This window comes from Protopterus annectens, chromosome 1.part0 (genome assembly GCF_019279795.1).
Source record: "Protopterus annectens isolate FY-2018-M chromosome 1.part0, PAN1.0, whole genome shotgun sequence".
Taxonomy (NCBI): domain Eukaryota; kingdom Metazoa; phylum Chordata; order Ceratodontiformes; family Protopteridae; genus Protopterus; species Protopterus annectens.
The window spans coordinates 1,272,716,376-1,272,736,675 of NC_056725.1; the positions used below are offsets into that span (position 1 = coordinate 1,272,716,376).

The 20,300-nt window shown below is 44.6% G+C and overlaps 1 protein-coding gene across 1 annotated transcript in view; it reads left to right on the top strand.

The window, feature by feature from the left end:
* The window catches only part of CCBE1 (collagen and calcium binding EGF domains 1), a 1,498,511-nt gene that overhangs the window by 1,263,779 nt on the left and 214,432 nt on the right, over positions 1–20,300 (top strand). The window contains exon 7 of the mRNA XM_044070315.1: positions 17,241–17,370. Coding sequence (XP_043926250.1) covers positions 17,241–17,370 — 130 coding nt within the window. The remainder of the gene's footprint in view (positions 1–17,240; positions 17,371–20,300) is intronic.

A 20,300-nucleotide genomic window follows, 5' to 3' on the forward strand; every position in this document is an offset into this window, starting at 1 on the left:
TGTTTCACTGTGGTACAGCTGCAGTCATGTGTCATATCTGTGTCAGGCCCATGGTATGTGTGGAGCATGCCTGTCCGTGTATACCGGTATGGGTGGACTACATCACACCTGTGGGATCATCGATAGTACATGTGTTCTCTGCACGACGGATGTACACCGCCACATAGTCTTGTGGACATATGTCACATGCTGTTGCTGGACCGTGAGGCATACTGCTGCACCGATGAGATGGTGCTGGCATGGCAGCTACAGTGTTCACTGCAGTGTGTACATGTTCAGCCTGCACCCGTGATGCCTGTGCTGTCATCTGTGTGTGTACGTGTAACTGCATGTGTGTCCACCCTGTGCGTGTGTACGGGTTTACCTGGCCGTGACTTGCGGTGTGTGCACTCCGTCTGCATGCCGGACGGCGCGTAGCACATACTACATGTGTGAGCATGGCCGGGTTGCTGTTGTGTGGGTGGACACACACGATGGTCCACATTCTGCCTCCCATGATTTCGCCCCATGTGTATGCATGTCTGCACTGTGCAGATTCTAAGTGTCTGAGCATGCCCAGTAAGCAGCTGTGTAGATGGACACACAGTACAGTGCACACCGCGTCCGTCTGCGTTGATACCCCGTGTGCATGCCTGTTTCCCCTTCGCAACCGCCATGTCTGTGGCATGGCCAGGTTGCTGTTGTGTGGGTGGACACACACGACGGTCCACATTCTGCCTCCCATGATTTTGCCGCATGTGTGTGCATGTCTGCACTGTGCAGATTCTAAGTGTCTGAGCATGCCCAGTAAGCAGCTGTGTAGATGGACACACAGTACAGTGCACACCGCGTCCATCTGCATTGATACCCCGTGTGCATGCCTGTTTCCCCTTCGCAACCGCCACGTCTGTGGCATGGCCGGGTTGCTGTTGTGTGGGTGGACACACACGACGGTCCACATTCTGCCTCCCATGATTTCACCCCATGTGTATGCATGTCTGCACTGTGCAGATTCTAAGTGTCTGAGCATGCCCAGTAAGCAGCTGTGTAGATGGACACACAGTACAGTGCACAGCGCGCCCGTCTGCGTTGATACCCCGTGAGCATGTCTGTCTCCCCTTCGCAACCGCTAGGTGTGAGGGCATGGCCAGTACACCATTCGGGGGTACACACTACAGTCGGCACCGATGTCTGCTACTAGGCGTGTAGCCATGGCCAATGACATCTTGCATAGCCATGGTGACCATCCAGGTGAGTCATATGTGGTTGTTATGCCACAATGGCTGCCTACATCGTGCACGCCGGATGCCCTCTCATAGGGTATACTGTATGTGGTGCATCCCGTATCCATGTCGGGATGTACTGCTCCGTAGTTATTTGGTATTCCCGACTGCAGCACTACCGTGTTACTATACGCCCACCTTGGGATGGTAACATGCTGTGTGACTGCGCACTCTGTCTTCATTCCCTATTGGCTGCCTTGCCTCTGCAGATGATAGCACCCACCTAGGGGTATGCCTCCTGACAGTGCTGTGCTCAGTAATCTCGGTAGCGTGTTCTGTAAATGCATCATGCTGTAGTGTGTTCAGGTAGGTAGGCGTAGGTTCGACTCCTGGCCCTTCCCTGTGTGTGTGTGGGTGTGGATGTGTGTGTGTGTGTGTGTTTCCAGCTGCCTCTGCAGATGGACATGCTTTTAGACGCTTCGCAACACATACCTTGGCTATTGCCAGCTATTCCCTTACAGATGATGTCACCCGCCTAGAATTATGCCTCTGACAGCGCTGTGCTCAGTAATCTCGGTAGCGCGTTCTGTAAATGCATCATGCTGTAGTGTGTTCATGTAGGTAGGCGTAGGTTCGACTTCCGGCCCTTCCCTGTGTGTGTGTGTGTGTGTGTGTGTGTGTGTGTGTGTGTGTGTGTGTGTGTGTGTGTGTGTGTGTGTGTGTGTGTTTCCAGCTGCCTCTGCAGATGGACATGCTTTTAGACGCTTCACAACACATACCTTGGCTATTGCCAGCTATTCCCTTACGGATGATGTCACCCGCCTAGAAGTATGCCTCTGACAGCACTGTGCTCAGTAATCTCGGTAGCGCGTTCTGTAAATGCATCATGCTGTAGTGTGTCCATGTAGGTAGGCGTAGGTTCGACTCCCGGCCCTTCCCTGTGTGTGTGTGTGTGTGTGTGTGTGTGTGTGTGTTTCCAGCTGCCTCTGCAGATGGACATGCTTTTAGATGCTTCGCAACACATACCTTGGCTATTGCCAGCTATTCCCTTATGGATGATGTCACCCACCTAGAAGTATGCCTCTGACAGCGCTGTGCTCAGTAATCTCGGTAGCGCGTTCTGTAAATGCATCATGCTGTAGTGTGTTCATGTAGGTAGGCATAGGTTCGACTCCCAGCCCTTCCCTGTGTGTGTGTGGGGGTGTGGGTGTGGATGTGTGTGTGTGTGTGTGTGTGTGTGTGTGTTTCCAGCTGCCCCTGCAGATGGACATGCTTTTAGACGCTTCGCAACACATACCTTGGCTATTGCCAGCTATTCCCTTATGGATGATGTCACCCGCCTAGAAGTATGCCTCTGACAGCACTGTGCTCAGTAATCTCAGTAGTGCATTCTGTAAATGCATCATGCTGTAGTGTGTTCATGTAGGTAGGCGTAGGTTCGACTCCCGGCCCTTCCATGTGTGTGTGGGTGTGGATGTGTGTGTGTGTGTGTTTCCAGCTGCCTCTGCAGATAGACATGCTTTTAGATGCTTCGCAACACATACCTTGGCTATTGCCAGCTATTCCCTTACGGATGATGTCACCCACCTAGAAGTGTGCCTCTGACAGCACTGTACTCAATAATCTCGGTAGCGCGTTCTGTAAATGCATCATGCTGTAGTGTGTTCATGTAGGTAGGTGTAGGTTCAACTCCCGGCCCTTCCCTGTGTGTGTGTGTGAGGTGTGTGTGTGTGTGTTTCCAGCTGCCTCTGCAGATGAACATGCTTTTAGACGCTTCGCAACACATACCTTGGCTATTGCCAGCTATTCCCTTATGGATGATGCCACCTGCCTAGAAGTATGCCTCTGACAGCGCTGTGCTCAGTAATCTCGGTAGCGCGTTCTGTAAATGCATCATGCTGTAGTGTGTTCATGTAGGTAGGCGTAGGTTCGACTCCCGGCCCTTTCGTGTGGGTGTGGGTGTGGATGTGTGTGTGTGTGTGTTTCCAGCTGCCTCTGCAGATGGACATGCTTTTAGACGCTTCGCAACACATACCTTGGCTATTGCCAGCTATTCCCTTACGGATGATGTCACCCGCCTAGAAGTATGCCTCTGACAGCACTGTGCTCAGTAATCTCGGTAGCGCGTTCTGTAAATGCATCATGCTGTAGTGTGTTCATGTAAGTAGGCGTAGGTTCGACTCCCGGCCCTTCCCTGTGTATGTGTGAGGTGTGTGTGTGTGTGTGTGTGTGTGTGTGTTTGTGTGTGTGTGTGTGTTTCCAGCTGCCTCTGCAGATGAACATGCTTTTAGACGCTTCGCAACACATACCTTGGCTATTGCCAGTTATTCCCTTATGGATGATGTTACCCGCCTAGAAGTATGCCTCTGACAGCACTGTGCTCAGTAATCTCGGTAGCGCGTTCTGTAAATGCATCATGCTGTAGTGTGTTCATGTAGGTAGGCGTAGGTTCGACTCCCGGCCCTTCCCCGTGTGTGTGTGGGGTGTGTGTGTTCACAGCTGCCCTAGTAGAGTGTAGTTATTTTAGATGCTTGGCAACACATACCTTGCCTATCGGCGGCTATTCCTTTATGGATGTTGTCACCCACCTGGACGTGTGCCTCTGACGGTGCTGTGTTCAGTGGTCCACGTAGCGCGTTCCATACCTGTGTCATACTGTTGTGCGGTTGGGTATGTGGGGGTGTGGTCAATCACCATGCCTGCCAGATGTGTGTGTGTGTGTGTCTATGCTCCCAGCCGCATGGGTTCATAGGGTATGGCTTTAGAGTTTCCGCAGAACACTTATATCCTGCCGCCATCCCTGTGTTTGTGGATGGTGAGACGCAGCTCATGGACTGCCTGTGTGCATGCTGTGGTTAGCGACCTCCGTAGCGTGTTCTCCACGTGCACCCTGCTGTGGTGTGTTGGGGTGGTGCTGTGTACGTTACACTCACGGCCTTGCCACATGTGTCCATCTGTATCTCTCTCGTTGTATATATACATACCTATGTTGTGCCCATAGCACTGCTCTTGCATGGACAGCTGTCTGTCCCATGTATCGCATATTTGCACGGCTGACACATAGAACTGTGGTACGATGCATATCCACTCATTGTCCATGCAGCGTCCGTATTCCAGAACGCCCTAGAGACATCTGCTGGATATCGTGGCAGACAGCTATCCTTGCTGTACTGACACTGTACCCGTACACGCCATAAACCTTGTGTATAATTGCCTGTTTATGCTGTGTGTATGTCTATCTGTGCTGTATGCATGGTCGTGTGTGTGTCCCGCTATAGCCGTCTGTGCAGGTGTCGCCACTATGGGTAATCCTTGTAGACCGCTGTTTCATGTGCACTTCAGCACATACTTGCAGACCGTACTACCCCTCCTACGGCAGCGGCCTTAGATCGACCGCTGCCCTAGGCTATAGGGCTCCATGGCACCCACCACCACAACACATGGTGCCCCCATCCTGGTGTACCTATATGACATACCTACTAGACAGGTGGCCCTACTAGTGCGGCGCCCTAGGCAGCCGCAGGATTGGCGTATGCCTACGGCCGGCTATGAGCACATCACAAGGCATACGTTTACATTCAGTGTTTTACAAAGGCTAGGTTATAATACCAGAGGGGGGACCTCATCAACTATGCTTTAGAATGCGGATTGAGATGGATTATTAGGTGGAGAGTTGACCACACACCAGGGCTGACTGATGAAACACTGATTAAGCCTCTTTTGAGAAGCAGGTGGCTTAAACCCAAGTAACAGGAATGTAGTTTAGGTACAGATATACAGTTAACACACATTAGTCCACTCTTTCAGTTGTTTACCACTGTATTACATTGATATGATATACATATCTTCTATATATATTGTTAGATCTTTGATTGATGAGTATTAGGCATAGTACAATATCATATCATACATGTTTTAATAGGATGTTTTTGGAGATGTTAATATATGTGTGTGTAGTTAACATTGCGTCTGTGCTTTAAATGCTGTGGTTAATTGTTCATTGTTTGCTGAGAAATCGACCAATGAAAGTGTAAGGAGGGATATTTCAAGCCTGGATGCTTTTATGTTATGTGTAAGTCTGACGGAGCCTACGGGTGAAAGCGCTTACTTGTCTATGAAGGAACCTTTGTATACCATTTGGGCACTGTCCTGGACAAATTCTACGTTGACTGTTTCATCTACCTATGTGTGTTTTGGATTGTGTGCCATAAGGTGCCAGCGGTTCTTTGATGTTGATTAGGTGTATTCCATGGTCAATTGACATTAATCCTATTAATTCACTGAAGGATGTTCTTTATAAGTGGGAACGCCATAGTTTAACCATCCTATGACCTTCCTATTTGACGTTGTTGGTGTGCCATTAGTATGTGTTCCACAGGTCGCCCATTTGTTCCGCAGTATGGTAGCGAGTGGTCCCCATTTTGGTGCTGGCAGATTGAGTGCTGTGTACGCCGGTATTCGCACGGCGGTCTGACTTTGTATGGGGAGTGTCTACTGTAGTCCCTATCTGTATTCCCTGTGTTATGCCTTACTGCAGCTGTGTAATTCCACCAGGTTTCCAGTTATGGGTGCCATCTTGGTCGTATGCTTGTCCATCCATGGGAATTGCCTACTGGACAGTGGTATAGGGCTGTACACATTTCACACCTGCATTTAGCATTATCCGGTGGATGCTTTGCATTATTAGTGGGGAGTAAGGCATGTGCTATACCCACATCCCTCCCACGGGGCGGGACAACGGATTATCTGCCAAACAACACTGAGCCCCATTTCTGCATACCCAGGATCCCATGGCTGCAACCCTCGATGGTACCCATTACACATCCTTCATGTGTGCGGGACTGGGATGTGGACGCACTTCTATGGACTCGACAATCTGGGGATTTCTGTTCATATGTCCTGCATTTCATGGACACTTGTCATGAACCTTAAACATGCTGGTGGAGCATATGTCTAGCTGTGCCGTAGTCATGGCTGTCACTTCTTCTGGGTCGATCGATCACAGCTGGTTGATATTGCGTACGGATCAATTTTTGGGGTCCTACAATGGACACCAATGTGCATATGTAAAATGTAGAACTTGTTGGATTGTGCCCATCTGGCCAGTGGTTTTGACTGCTGCTGTATGTTCCCCAATCGCAGATGTCTGTTTGACTACCCATATTATGTAGTGCTACAAAAACCAGTTTTTTTCTAAAATGAACCCAAATGGTGTAAATCCAATGATGCAGGTTAGCAACTGGTTTGACTAATCCTCAGAGGTCACAATAGGAAATATCCGCCACTGTATTGTCAAAATAACACCACCAAAACATGTAGATCCTATTAATTCATTGAAGGATGTTCTTTATAAGTGGGAACGCCATACTTTAACCATCCTATGACCTTCCTATTTGACGTTGTTGGTGTGCCATTAGTATGTGTTCCACAGGTCGCCCATTTGTTCCGCAGTATGGTAGCGAGTGGTCCCCATTTTGGTGCTGGCAGATTGAGTGCTGTGTACGCCGGTATTCGCACGGCGGTCTGACTTTGTATGGGGAGTGTCTACTGTAGTCCCTATCTGTATTCCCTGTGTTATGCCTTACTGCAGCTGTGTAATTCCACCAGGTTTCCAGTTATGGGTGCCATCTTGGTCGTACGCTTGTCCATCCATGGGAATTGCCTACAGGACAGTGGTATAGGGCTGTACACATTTCACACCTGCATTTAGCATTATCCGGTAGATGCTTTGCATTATTAGTGGGGAGTAAGGCATGTGCTATACCCACATCCCTCCCACGGGGCGGGACAACGGATTATCTGCCAAACAACACCGAGCCCCATTTCTGCATACCCAGGATCCCATGGCTGTAACCCTCGACGGTACCCATTACACATCCTTCATGTGTGCGGGACTGGGATGTGGACGCACTTCTATGGACTCGGCAATCTGGGGATTTCTGTTCATATGTCCTGCATTTCATGGACACTTGCCATCAACCTTAAACACGCTGGTGGTGCATATGTCTAGCTGTGCCGTAGTCACGGCTGTTACTCCTTCAGGGTCGCTCGATCGCAGCTGGTAGATATCGCGTATGGGTCAATTTTTGGGGTCCTACAATGGACACCAATGTGCATATGTAAAGTGTAGAACTTGTTGGACTGTGTTCATCTGGCCAGTGGTGTTGACTGCTGCTGTATGTTCCCCAATCGCAGATGTCTGTTTGACTACCCATATTATGTAGTTCTACGAAAACCAGGTTTTTCAGAACTGAAACAAAATGGTGTACATCCAAAGATTGCAGGTTAGCAACTGCTTTAAATAATCCTCAGAAGTCCCAATAGGAAATATCCACCACTGTATTGTCAAAATAACACCACCAAAACATGTCGATCCTATTAATTCATTGAAGCATGTTCTTTATAAGTGGGAACGCCATACTTTAACCATCCTATGACCTTCCTAGTTGACGTTGTTGGTGTGCCATTAGTATGTGTTCCACAGGTCGCCCATTTGTTCCGCAGTATGGAAGCGAGTGATCCCCATTTTGTTGCTGGCAGATTGAGTGCTGTGTACGCCGGTATTCGCACGGCGGTCTGACTTAGTATGGGGAGTGTCTACTGTAGTCCCTAGCTGTATTTCCTGTGTTATGCCTTACTGCAGCTGTGTAATTCCACCAGGTTTCCAGTTATGGGTGCCATCTTGGTCGTACGCTTGTCCATCCATGGGAATTGCCTACTGGACAGTGGTATAGGGCTGTACACATTTCACACCTGCATTTAGCATTATCCGGTGGATGCTTTGCATTATTAGTGGGGAGTAAGGCATGTGCTATACCCACATCCCTCCCACGGGGCGGGACAACGGATTATCTGCCAAACAACACCGAGCCCCATTTCTGCATACCCAGGATCCCATGGCTGCAACCCTCGATGGTACCCATTACACATCCTTCATGTGTGCGGGACTGGGATGTGGACACACTTCTATGAACTCGACAATCTGGGGATTTCTGTTCATATGTCCTGCATTTCATGGACACTTGTCAGCAACCTTAAACACGCTGGTGGTGCATATGTCTAGCTGTGCCGTAGTCACGGCTGTTGCTTCTTCTGGTAGAACGATCGCAGCTGGATGATATTCTGTACGGATCAATTTTTGGGTCCTACAATGGACACCAATGTGCATATGTAAAGTGTAGAACTTGTTGGACTGTGTCCATCTGGCCAGTGGTTTTGACTGCTGCTGTATGTTCCCCAATCGCGGATGTCTGTTTGACTACCCATATTATGTAGTGCTACGAAAACCAGGTTTTTCAAAACTGAAACCAAATGGTGTACATCCAAAGATGCAGGTTAGCAACTGCTTTAAATAATCCTCAGAAGTCCCAATAGGAAAGATTCGCCACTTTATTGTCAATATAACACCACCATAACAAGTGGATCATGAGCACTTTCGCCCGGTCTTACCGGGCATTTTCAAGTGTAATTAGCTAAAACAATAACTAAATAAATAATAATGAATAATTTAATAATAAAATAATAATATGTTATTTGGACAATAGCTTCTGCTATTGGCATGCAATGCTGTGGGTGGTGCCGGTTACCATACATATGGCTTTCTCAAAAGCCAACTTCACACTTCTAAACACTAGTGTGGTCTCCTTTAAGGCCCCTGAGCCAGTGGTAAACATTACTCAAGCCACTGAATCACTTACATATGCCTTCTACCAGCACCTACAGGACTGCATGGATCAGGCAATCCCTTACACAACTGTGAGTCTTTGTACCAATGCCAAGCATCCAGTCTGGTGTACCCCAGCCATACACAAGCTCTACAATGAAAGGAGGTAGCTACTACAAGACAGAGCAGAATCCTTGTAAGGTATGACACCCTTGCTCATTATATGTGAAGAACTACAAGCTCTCATGACATCATCCAGGGCAAATCCGACAGATATATCACCAAGGACTCGACAGACAATCATACGGCCTTCTTTAGCTATGTTGGACACCTGGGAGGACACTCCCAGATATGCTCGGACTGGGTTCAGAATGATGTGAAGTTTACTGAACCTACACACATTGCCAACATACTGGCTGACAGGTTCGGTGCAAACATCCCCCCGCCACATGGAGAGATGTCTGTACCAGAGGATTGTGGCCCCCGAAACTTCTGTAATGCACAGGTGGGACATGCTCTCTCCAAGGCAGTGAACACAGCATCCATGGGACCAGATGGTGTCCCGGCTGTGTACTACACAAACTCATTGAGGAATTAGACCCACAGTTAGGACAGCTGTTTAATCTTAGCCTCACCTCAGGTAACGTACCCAAGTTGTGGCGCACGGCGACTGTAGTCCCACTTGACAAGGGCAGTGCCTCCACTGACCCTGGTAATTACCATCCCATTAGCTTGACGGGCCTTATCTGCAAAGCCATGGGGAAGGATCATAATGGAACTCATAGATGACGACATAGGGGACTTGCATACTTTGCATCCAACCCAGTTTGGCTTGGTCAAAGGCAGATCATGCGTTTAAAACTTGGTTGACATTTTAGGAACAGTCACCGAGGCCATTGATGAGGGTCAGGCAGTCCATACAGCCTACCTCGACCTGGCAAAGGCCTTCAACACAATACCCCCCTCAGGTATCATTGATAAACCCATCGGCTTGGATGTGAACCCGTACATCACAGGATGGGTTGCAAACTGTCTAGGTGACAGAACCCACACGGTCATAGTTGCTGGCACCATGTCAGACTCACAGCCGGTCACAGGCGGTGTCCCACGGGGCTCAGTCCTGGGTCCACTCTTTTTCTGCATCTACATTTCCAAAGTACAAGCAAACACAGGGGGGTTATGGCTGACAATGTTTGCAGATGACTGCGAACTGGGTGCCATAGTGGGATGGACATCTGACACAGATATCCTCCAGAAGGGCCTCACAGATATGGATATCTGGTGCCAGGGACATGGCCTACAGCTAACTGCCGGGAAATGCATAGTCATACCCTTCGGGAAGAACAAGGTTACCCCTAGCTGCCATATAGGTGGCAATCCACTGAGCACAGAGGGAGTTACCAGGGATCTGGGGACCCAGGTTGTCAGTCACCATTCATTCGACACACATTTTGCTAACGTAGTTAGGTAGACCTTCTACATTGCCCACCTGATCGTGCAGGGATTCACATCTAGATCAGGGGAGGTCATCGTCTCCTTGTACTCATCACTCATTAGACCTATGATTGAGTACATTGCCCCGTTCAGAAGGTATTTGACCTGACACCTGCAGCAGATGGGAAGGCCCCATAGGTTCATCGTCAAACGGATGCAGGGTGTCAGGAATTTGTGTTATGCTGCCCGACTGAAAGGACTCCTGCTCCATTCAGTCACATACCACTTGCTCAGTGGTGACCTGTGCCTGACATACAAGGCCATGTCGACCCATATTTGATGAGTATGCTTCACCTAATGGATCTACATCCCTCAGAACCACAGGGGCAGGTGACGTGAACCTTGACACGGTCATTAATAGAATGTGTTGGAGGGACAGATTCATCACCCAGACACTCACTATGCTGTGGAACAACATCCCAGTACATGTGAGGCACAGCACCTCGCTGGCCTTGTTCGAGGGGGATCTTGACCAATGGATGGGAGATTGCAGATATACCCCAGGGATTACTTCATTGTCACTGCTTGACAGAGGTACAGCAATATAATAGGCATTGTTATCTTCATAATGGAGGGTTGGCAAAGGCAACATAACTGTGGGCTAGGGTTATAGCTGCCCTTGGGCTGATAGCCTACTATGTACCTATGGACCTATGAACCTATGTTCATAGTTTGTCCCATTCACACTTGTCTATCCCCTATCCTCATTCGTATGTGTATATTTCTGTGGCACATGATTGAACTATGTATTACCTGCAGGTATGCTGTGTACAGTGCACATACGTCACGGTTGATTACAGTGTATCTGTGTACCTACCTCTGTGATACTGAGGACTACCACACATCCTTCACAGCATTACATGCATATGTCCATACTATTATTCGTTGGCCTGTGGGGGGTTGTTAGGGCAACGGTTACACATGTCCCTGTTTGTGCACACGTCATGGTGGTCTTTGACCAGCCTCCGTTGCTCTCGTGGGATGGACGGTGGTGTTGGTGTGTGTTTGGGATGTGTTTCCACTGCCGGTACATCTGTGGGGGGTGGGGTTGGCACATGTTCCTCTTTGCAGGGAGCCCCATCCTGGACATTTGTGTCATGCGTCAACACTTGGCACGTGCCATATGTCCTGTGCTATTCCCACAGTCGTGTATGCCTTCCTGCATTACTACTGCATGTTACTGGCAGTTTGTATCTGGTACACATGGCTATTATGTTGGATAGCTTGGCCTATTCCCATGCTATGACATACCCATTCATCCAGGCATATACATGTTATTCCATCCTTTGCGTTGGCCGTGGGTGTTTGGCCATCCGGCAACGCTATTCTCAACGTGTGATGTCCCACCTTCACCTTCTGTGCATGTGGCACCCTGTTGGGGCATCCTGCTTGGTGGGCAGATGTTCCGCCATATGTGTTGTGTTTGACATGTATGCATAGCTAATCATCGGTACGGTGGCTGAACATACTGCCTTGTCCAGATGTGTACAGTTATGGGCACCGTGGCGTGTGCACGCCTATGGGGTTTCGACAGGTCCATACCACATGCGGGATGTACACATTCTGCCGATACATTCACATGCAGCCATTTGGATATCAGTACCTGAGGTGGGATGTTAACATGTGGGGTACATATTTGCCTGCGTGGCACTGCCTAGGACAATACTTCTTACTACATTTCAGGTATACCCATTGTGTGTAGGTGTGCAGCTGTGCATGGCTGCTAGCTGGGTTGGGTGCACGGTCGTACATGGGTGCGGGTTACATGCTATGACGGGGCTGTTGTGTATTACATTTGCATGCATGGGTTCTGCTTCTGGATATTATGCTTAGGCATACGCCGTCCTATGTGTATGCGACGGGCACGTTGCTGGGTGTAGTACATGTTGCTATGCACATGTTTGTCTGTGTTTGGGGTATCTGGTTTCCTTCTGGTTGTTATATCGACACGGCTGCCCGGCTGTGTACTCTCACTACTGCTGGTGACCATGCCCATGTGGCTACTTGTGTGTAGGTGCGGCGCGCTGACATGCTGCGGTACACCTTCACTGGGTATGCCCACTGACAGTGCATTGCGTGACGGACACGGTATCACGCATATCCTTTGTTCCTTGGACGGGTACAATTTGGACTTCGTGGGTTAATGTTTGGTTCTCCGTTTTGTGTGAACGGGTACTATGTTGCATACTCTGCGTACGTTTCATTATCCACGGACCCTGGCTGGTGCGGTTACTATTGCAGGCGGCCTGTGACAGTCAGCACTTTAGGTTGCTCATCGCCTGCCGGCTTGGCCACGCCTACGGGCGCATCCTACTTGGGCTCGCACACGTGCCCTCTGCATGTGTCTGTGGTTGCGGCGCGCACTCATGACTATGCATATGGCGCTGCTACGCCGATTATACACTGCACTGCCGGCGCAAGCCTTACACCGCTTGCGCTGAGCTTCATGAATCCCGGGGTTCATCTATTGACAGTAATCGTAAAACATTGTGTAGGGGTTGCATTATGAAATAATGACCCTTAGGACAACATAAATTTTTTTCTTAAATATGGACCAAACACTTGTGTGAGCTCTTAAATGATATAAGCCAATTAAAACTGCAGTCATGTTTTATGATCTGATGCAGTTGTATACCATAGTCTCATTTGCATTGTCTGAAGACCTTGTTGACAAAATGGTAAGATTCCTTCATAATTTTAGGTTTTAAGTGTCATCATTTAATGTAGTCATTTAGCTGATTCTATTGTATTGATGGATGCAGAAGAGAGGAGCCTCTACTGTGACTCAATAGACTAAGATTCAATTAGTAAACTTGTTTAGTGACTTGGGATTATGGATATACGGCAGAAATGCTGGCTTAGTTATCCCAGATTAATTTCCTATCTATAGCAAGTTTTGTTTCCAGGATCCTTAGTTTAGGTAGCAAGATGTCAGTGGAAATTGGAAGAAGGTAGCATGTGGTATGGTAGAATATGCACATGAACTATATTAATGCTATTGCATGCTATGCTTGGTGGGTAGAACTAAAGATGAACCCCACAGATACCTTTTTGTATTACTATGGAGCCTGGTGAGGATTCTCTAGCCATAGCAGGTGATGGATGGTTAGGAGGCACCAAAACAATATTATATTATTTTGTCTTTAATTTCACTGATATTAAAATTATGAATTACCACAAATATCAATCACAGACTTACTAGTTCAGCCATTACTGATGACATTTTTTTTGTTGACCAGGTAATTCTAATTAACACTTTAAAATTCGATCTACCAAATAGTTATGTTTCACGTGATACTTCAAGATGCCATGTGATATGATGCATTTCTATTTGTATCACATGTAACTCGAGTTGCAGGCCTACCAGCACACTATATGAAATTCTTTGGAGTCTAACAATTGTGAATGACTTTGCAGGTAACTCACTTTGCACAGCTGTTTCGTGATTTTTCTGATATCTGGAACTTTACCTTCACTCATGTAGACTTTATGAATATTTTTAAATCTAAGTTCTTGGAAGAAAATAATCATAATGTAACTTACACTGAAATAATGTTTTAGATAGCTTTGTTTTAGGGTAATATAGCAGTGCAATATACACTAAAATAATTTGATGGATTACCTTTGTTTTAGGACAATATAGCAGTGCAATGTTTAGTGTACTGATTCATAGCATTTGGTTCTTGAGCTTCTCAGTGGAAGTTCTTTCTGTTTAGAATTTCCAAGTTGTCTACACATCTGTGTAAGTCTAATTTTCTCTAACAGTTGAAAACTGTGACATCAGATGGTTTGTTAATGATAAGCTGGCATTGAACTAGTGTGACTGCATGTGCCGTGTAATAGACAAGCATTCTATACAGCCTGGTTCTTGCCTTGCACTTACTGCCAAATATGATAGGCTCTGCCCTCTCATCCATTTTGCTGAACTGGATAAAGTGAATACAGAAAATGTATAGATATGCATTTATTTTCTCAATGAGCCCAATATCAAGTTAAGATTGTATAAGTCTTTTTTAACATCTGTTAATTTGGCAAACTATGTGATGAAAGTAGCAGGTAAGCATTAACTGGCATCAAAATATTATTAGCATTAACAACATATATTATTCTGAATATAAACAGTTTATCTGGATATTCTGGACTAGAGGTGATGAATAAATTTATACGGATGATAAATGGAATAGGTCTTTAGTATGGTATACTTGTTTACCTCCTATGCATGACAGGCAGAGCAACAGAGTCTGAACTAATTAGTTTAATCTGGTTTGCATTACCATTAAATAGAAACATTATATATAACAAATTATAAGGTATGAGCACCTCCAAGGTATAAACTCCCAAGATATCTAATATTTAAGGACTCTATTGCACTTTTTAACTTAGATAACACAAGCAAAATGCTTTTCAGCTGTAACATTAGAGAAGAGTTGTGGTATTGTATGAGGAAGTCGGGAGTTGCAGAGAAGTATGTAAGAGTGGTACAGGATATGTACGAGGGTACTGTGACAGTGGTGAGGACTGCAGTGGGAGTGACAGATCCATTTAAGGTGGAGGTGGGATTACATCAAAGATCAGCTCTGAGTCCTTTCTTATTTGCAATGGTGATGGACAGGTTGACAGATGAGATCAGACAGGAGGCCCCGTAGACTATGATGTTTGCAGATGACATTGTGATCTGTAGTGAGAGTAGGAATCAGGTTGAGGAGACTCTGGAGAGGTGGAGATATGCTCTAGAGAGCAGAGGAATGAAGGTCAGCAGGGCTACGACCGAATATATGTGTGTAAATGAGAGGGAGGGTAGAGGAATGGTGAGGATGCAGGGAGTAGAGTTGGTAAAGGTGGACGAGTTTAAGTACTTGGGATCAGAAGTTCAGAGTAATGGTGAATGTGGAAGAGAGGTGAAGAAGAGAGTACAGGCAGGGTGAAATGGGTGGAGAAGAGTGTCAGGAGTGATTTGTGACAGACGGGTACCAGTAAGATTGAAAGGGAAGGTCTACAAGAGGGTAGTGAGACCAGCTATGTTATATGGGTTGGAGACAGTGGCATTGACAAAAAGGCAGGAATCAGAGCTGGATGTGGCAGAGTTAAAGATGTTAAGATTTGCACTCGGTGTGACAAGGATGGATGGGATTAGAAATCAGTATATTAGAGGGTCAGCTCATGTTGGACAGTTTGGAGACAAAGCAAGAGAGATGAGATTGCGTTGGTTTGGACATGTGCTGAGGAGGGATGATGGGTATATTGGGAAAAAGATGCTAAGGATGGAGCTGCCAGGTAAGAGGAAAAGAGGAAGGCCTAAGATAAGGTTTATGGACGTGGTGAGAGAAGACATGCAGGCAGTTGGTGTGACAAAGCAAGATACAGAGGATAGAAAGAAATGGAAAGAGATGATCCACTGTGGTGACCCCTAACGGGAAAAGCCAAAAGATGATGATGATCCAAGATGGTAGCAAACTACAACTACGGAATGTGAAAGGGCTTGTGATATCTCATTACTGATATAGATTTTTTTTGTTGTATTATGCATTGTGTTATGCATTTGGACAATAATATGAACAAACTGAAGACAAATCAAAAACCCTTTACATCTTAATATTTTATTGACAACATGTTGTGTAAAATGTACACTAAGCACTATAGGAAGGTATTTTGGGGGAAAATGTTACTTTGTTAGTATACAGACTTTAAATGCAAAATGATAAAATAAAAACTCCATTTTTTTTACTTGAGTCAGAACCAGCTGGGATATCTTTCTTATCATGGAAACATATTTATAAGCAGATCTTTTTCATGTCAGCATATGGAAAAACATTATACTGAGGTCCAAGCTTTTTGCAGCTTGCCTCTAAACCAAAATGCATACTAAAACAATGAAATGCTATACATTTCAGAGGTGATGAACTGTCAATGGCATGTCATTTTGAGCCAGGCAAAGTGGTTATAGTTTCCAGGACTCATACTTTTAGTGGAACATGTACAGACCCTGAAGATGGATTTTATCATTTGAATTTGTTACAGGAAATGCATTTTACCCACATCTGTTATAATTTTTAAGTGAGTCCAGTATTTTAATTGCCAGTTTTGAACTAGTCTGATTAAGTTTATTCAAGATAGTTTAAGAAACAAAATATGCCTGTTGTGACTAGGTATAAAATATCTTGCAAATGCACTGGTAAAACGATTAAACTCCACATCCATGGCGTATAACATACTTTTTTAACATGCAGCTCTCCTGCAACTTCTTTCTCAAATTATCTGATAATCCAACACAAACCAGCATGCCTATGAAATGACATGCAAATATTAGGAATGTCAGAAAAGAAAACAAAGTATATCAAAGCATGTATTATGAATAATTCAAATATGTGTGCATTTATCATGTATGTATGTATGAAGCTGGATCAGTCTGTCTGTCTGTCTGCCTAGCAATCTGCTACTTGAAGAAGTATAACATACTTTTTTAACATGCAGCTCTCCTGCAACTTCTTTCTCAAATTATCTGATAATCCAACACAAACCAGCATGCCTATGAAATGACATGCAAATATTAGGAATGTCAGAAAAGAAAACAAAGTATATCAAAGCATGTATTATGAATAATTCAAATATGTGTGCATTTATCATGTATGTATGTATGAAGCTGGATCAGTCTGTCTGTCTGTCTGCCTAGCAATCTGCTACTTGAAGTTTGAGTTTAAATACAGGTACTGTGCATTTTAAATACCAGTATCCATTGCTTCTAAAAAAGCTTTTATTTTTGTATCAGCTTATGTGTTCATGGATTGGATTAAATTAGATTTTAACTTAAAATTATAAAATATGTCATTATTCATGCGTAAAACCTGAGTTCTAATTCAGAATAAACTGTTTATTTATTTCAGGTTACACTACTTACAAACAATGCAGTTGACACTGATAAACAAATAACTAATGAAAAAATGCTTTTATCAAATAATTACATCCCTGGGCCACCAGGGCCCTCAGGACCCCCTGGACCACAGGGACCTCCAGGTATGTAAATGCACAATATTCTTTCTATGTGATTAGAATGATGATAGGCAATAGTTTTTGAATAAATATGTTGATAGAAACAGCTAAAATACTGACAATTGGAATTTTACACCAGAAAGTTGTGAGACAAAAGCACACATTAATGGAAGTTTTATTGTTTTATGACTAAAGAGGTGACTATTTTTTACAAAACATAATATCTCTGGGGTGCTTCCCCTAGTATACACATTCAAACTTAACAATGCCATACCACATAATAGAATATATTGGACTTTTAAGGAAGTACCATTGACAATGTATCATTTGCTATCTACAGAGAAGTCTGACAGAATATATGCCTTCAGCATCAAACCCCTTTTATTATCCCTTTCCTTGAAACACTTCATCCTTTATTTGTACATTAAAATGCAGTGTTAAAGGTTTGGATGAAGGGATACGAAATATGTAAAAATTAAAAAAATAATTTCAAAATTAATTAGCAAGACAGATAATGTATATTGGATTTAATGTGAATTATAAACTGGGAAACTACTGATATGGTAGAGAATTTTGGCAAAAAGATAAAGATTGCACACACAATAAAGCCACACAATTCATATAATAGATAGTTAGATAAAACACCAGTCCCATCTTCATGTCTGTCCTGTTAGAAGGTCTTATTACAGGCCAGATAGGAAAAGGGAAGCAGGGTGTACTACATAATGAAGAAGGAAAGAAACTAATCTGAACAAGATTATGGTAATCTAACAGATGAAAAAGGTGATTTTAAGACCTGTTTGATCACAGGATTTATTGTCTAGGAGGGAGGGAAAGAAGATAGTACCTGTAGATGGGTGCATAAACTAAGGATGAAGAACTATTATGAAAACGGAAATGATATGAGCTATATGACTAAAGAAGCATGTCTATTACTGAATATAGAAGAAGGAATACAAGTGAAGAGATATGTGAATAAAACAAGATGAGAATGTAAAAAGATAGGATATGAATCCATGATACTGATGTTAGCGAGGTGCCTTCCTATAGATCCAGACAAAGGAAGGAGGTAATGGGGATTTTCGGGTCTTATCTGAGAGAGACAAACATAAGTTTAATCAACCTACTCCAGTCTTGCCTTCTTCCAGCAAATAGATCTATTAGTAACAATGGGTTGTCACTGTAAGTTTAAAGATAGTGTGATCCTTAAGAATGCAAAAAGTTTAAATGATTACAAGGAAATACTAAGTCTGAAATTATTGTATCTTACAGAATTCCCTTTCCTCAAAAGAACTGAAATTTCAGAGTTAGCACATATATGTAGGAGGGCTCTGGGGGTGCAGCCGTGCACATTGGAGGGGGTACAGCTTGACAAATGCGTGTGACTGATCACACTCACACCACTCTGTTTTGAAATTCTGGTATAGCACCGGTAACAATGAAGATTGCTTGGTAACAGTTCTCATATACTAGTAGGTGCTTCTTATAAGAAAGGCCTGAAAAATTGACTCTGTATTTTACAGAAAAAAAAAAATCTAAAACCAGTGTACAAGCAGCATTTTATAATGGATGATGGGGGGACAAATGTAGTTGCAAGAGAGAAACCAGGTCAAAAAGATTATAGACAACTGGACATGCAGATAGTAGGGAACAATGTGTTTGGAAAAGGCAGAATAAGTAAAGATGGTGGGGTAAGACATCATTTATTTGGAAAGGAATATGGTGTAAGCACTATAAAAATGAGGAAGGAGTAGATGATAAGGAGAAAAATCTGGCATTTTGGCTGCATGTTGGAAATGAAACAGGGGAAGGAATTGGTGATTAGAAACTGTATATCATTGACTAAACACAGACTGGGAGTATAAGGAGAGAATAATGGCAGACATTATGGTATGGAAGGGTGAAAGGGTGACTGTTATGGTTTATCTGAATTTTGAAAAATGCTGGATAATTCATGCCTCAAAACTGGAGGCACCTAAAGCCTTAGAAAATTTCTGATGGACTGCAAATGGAAAAAGGACATGATGTGGATGTAAGGGCACCTCTGGTGGACATAGGTCTCATCTCAGAGTGGGGGTAGACAGAAGGGGACTTGGATTAGGGTATGGAACAATGAAGAACTGCTTACTGTAATACAGGGGGTGTAGTAAATGAGGCTATGAGGACAGAAGGAGGGTCAGTGGGAGGTAAAGGATCACTGGGACATACTAAAGCAGGAGTCAGGAAGAGAAGACTAAGAAGGTTGGGAGAAACAAGAACAAGAAATGTGGCAAAAAGACATCCATTACAACTGAAGGGAGAGGTTAGAGAAGTTTTTAAGAAAAAAAAGTTTATGTAATAGAAGAAGTCTGTGGTCAGGGATCTTGAGGCGGTTAAGGAGACTAAATCAAAGGGCCATAGTAAGCTTCTTCACGGGCGCCATAAGGGTTGGCTGAGCTTCTACACGATCCATAGGCATAAGTCAGTTTAACCAAATCATGTTTTTAAAAACTGTTTCATTCAGCAGCCACATTATCAAAACTTCATTCATTTGGTACACCTCTGTGGTGCTGCTTGAAGTCAGATGCTTTACCATAATGCTCCAACTGATAACTAGTCAACACCTTTTAGTAAATATTCTATACATAGTTGATCTGGCAGTTTTTTTTTTTTGTTTGTTTAAATAGAAAGATATGGGGTGATAATTCCCAGGGTCTGTAGTTGCTCCTTTTTATGGAGAGGGATGACTGTAGCAGTGCACTATTTGGTAGGGACAAAGCCTGAGGTGAGGCTGTGACTGAACAGGGAACACAGATGTGATGCCAGTTCACTTTGTAGTTCATGTAGAACACACCCAGGAATATTATCGGGTCCCATGGAAGCTGTATTCTTGGCCTTGGACAATGCAGCTTTATCCTGTGCTGCTGTAATGCTGGGTGCCTGGCATTCTTCCAATATTGTGATTGGTCCTTTGG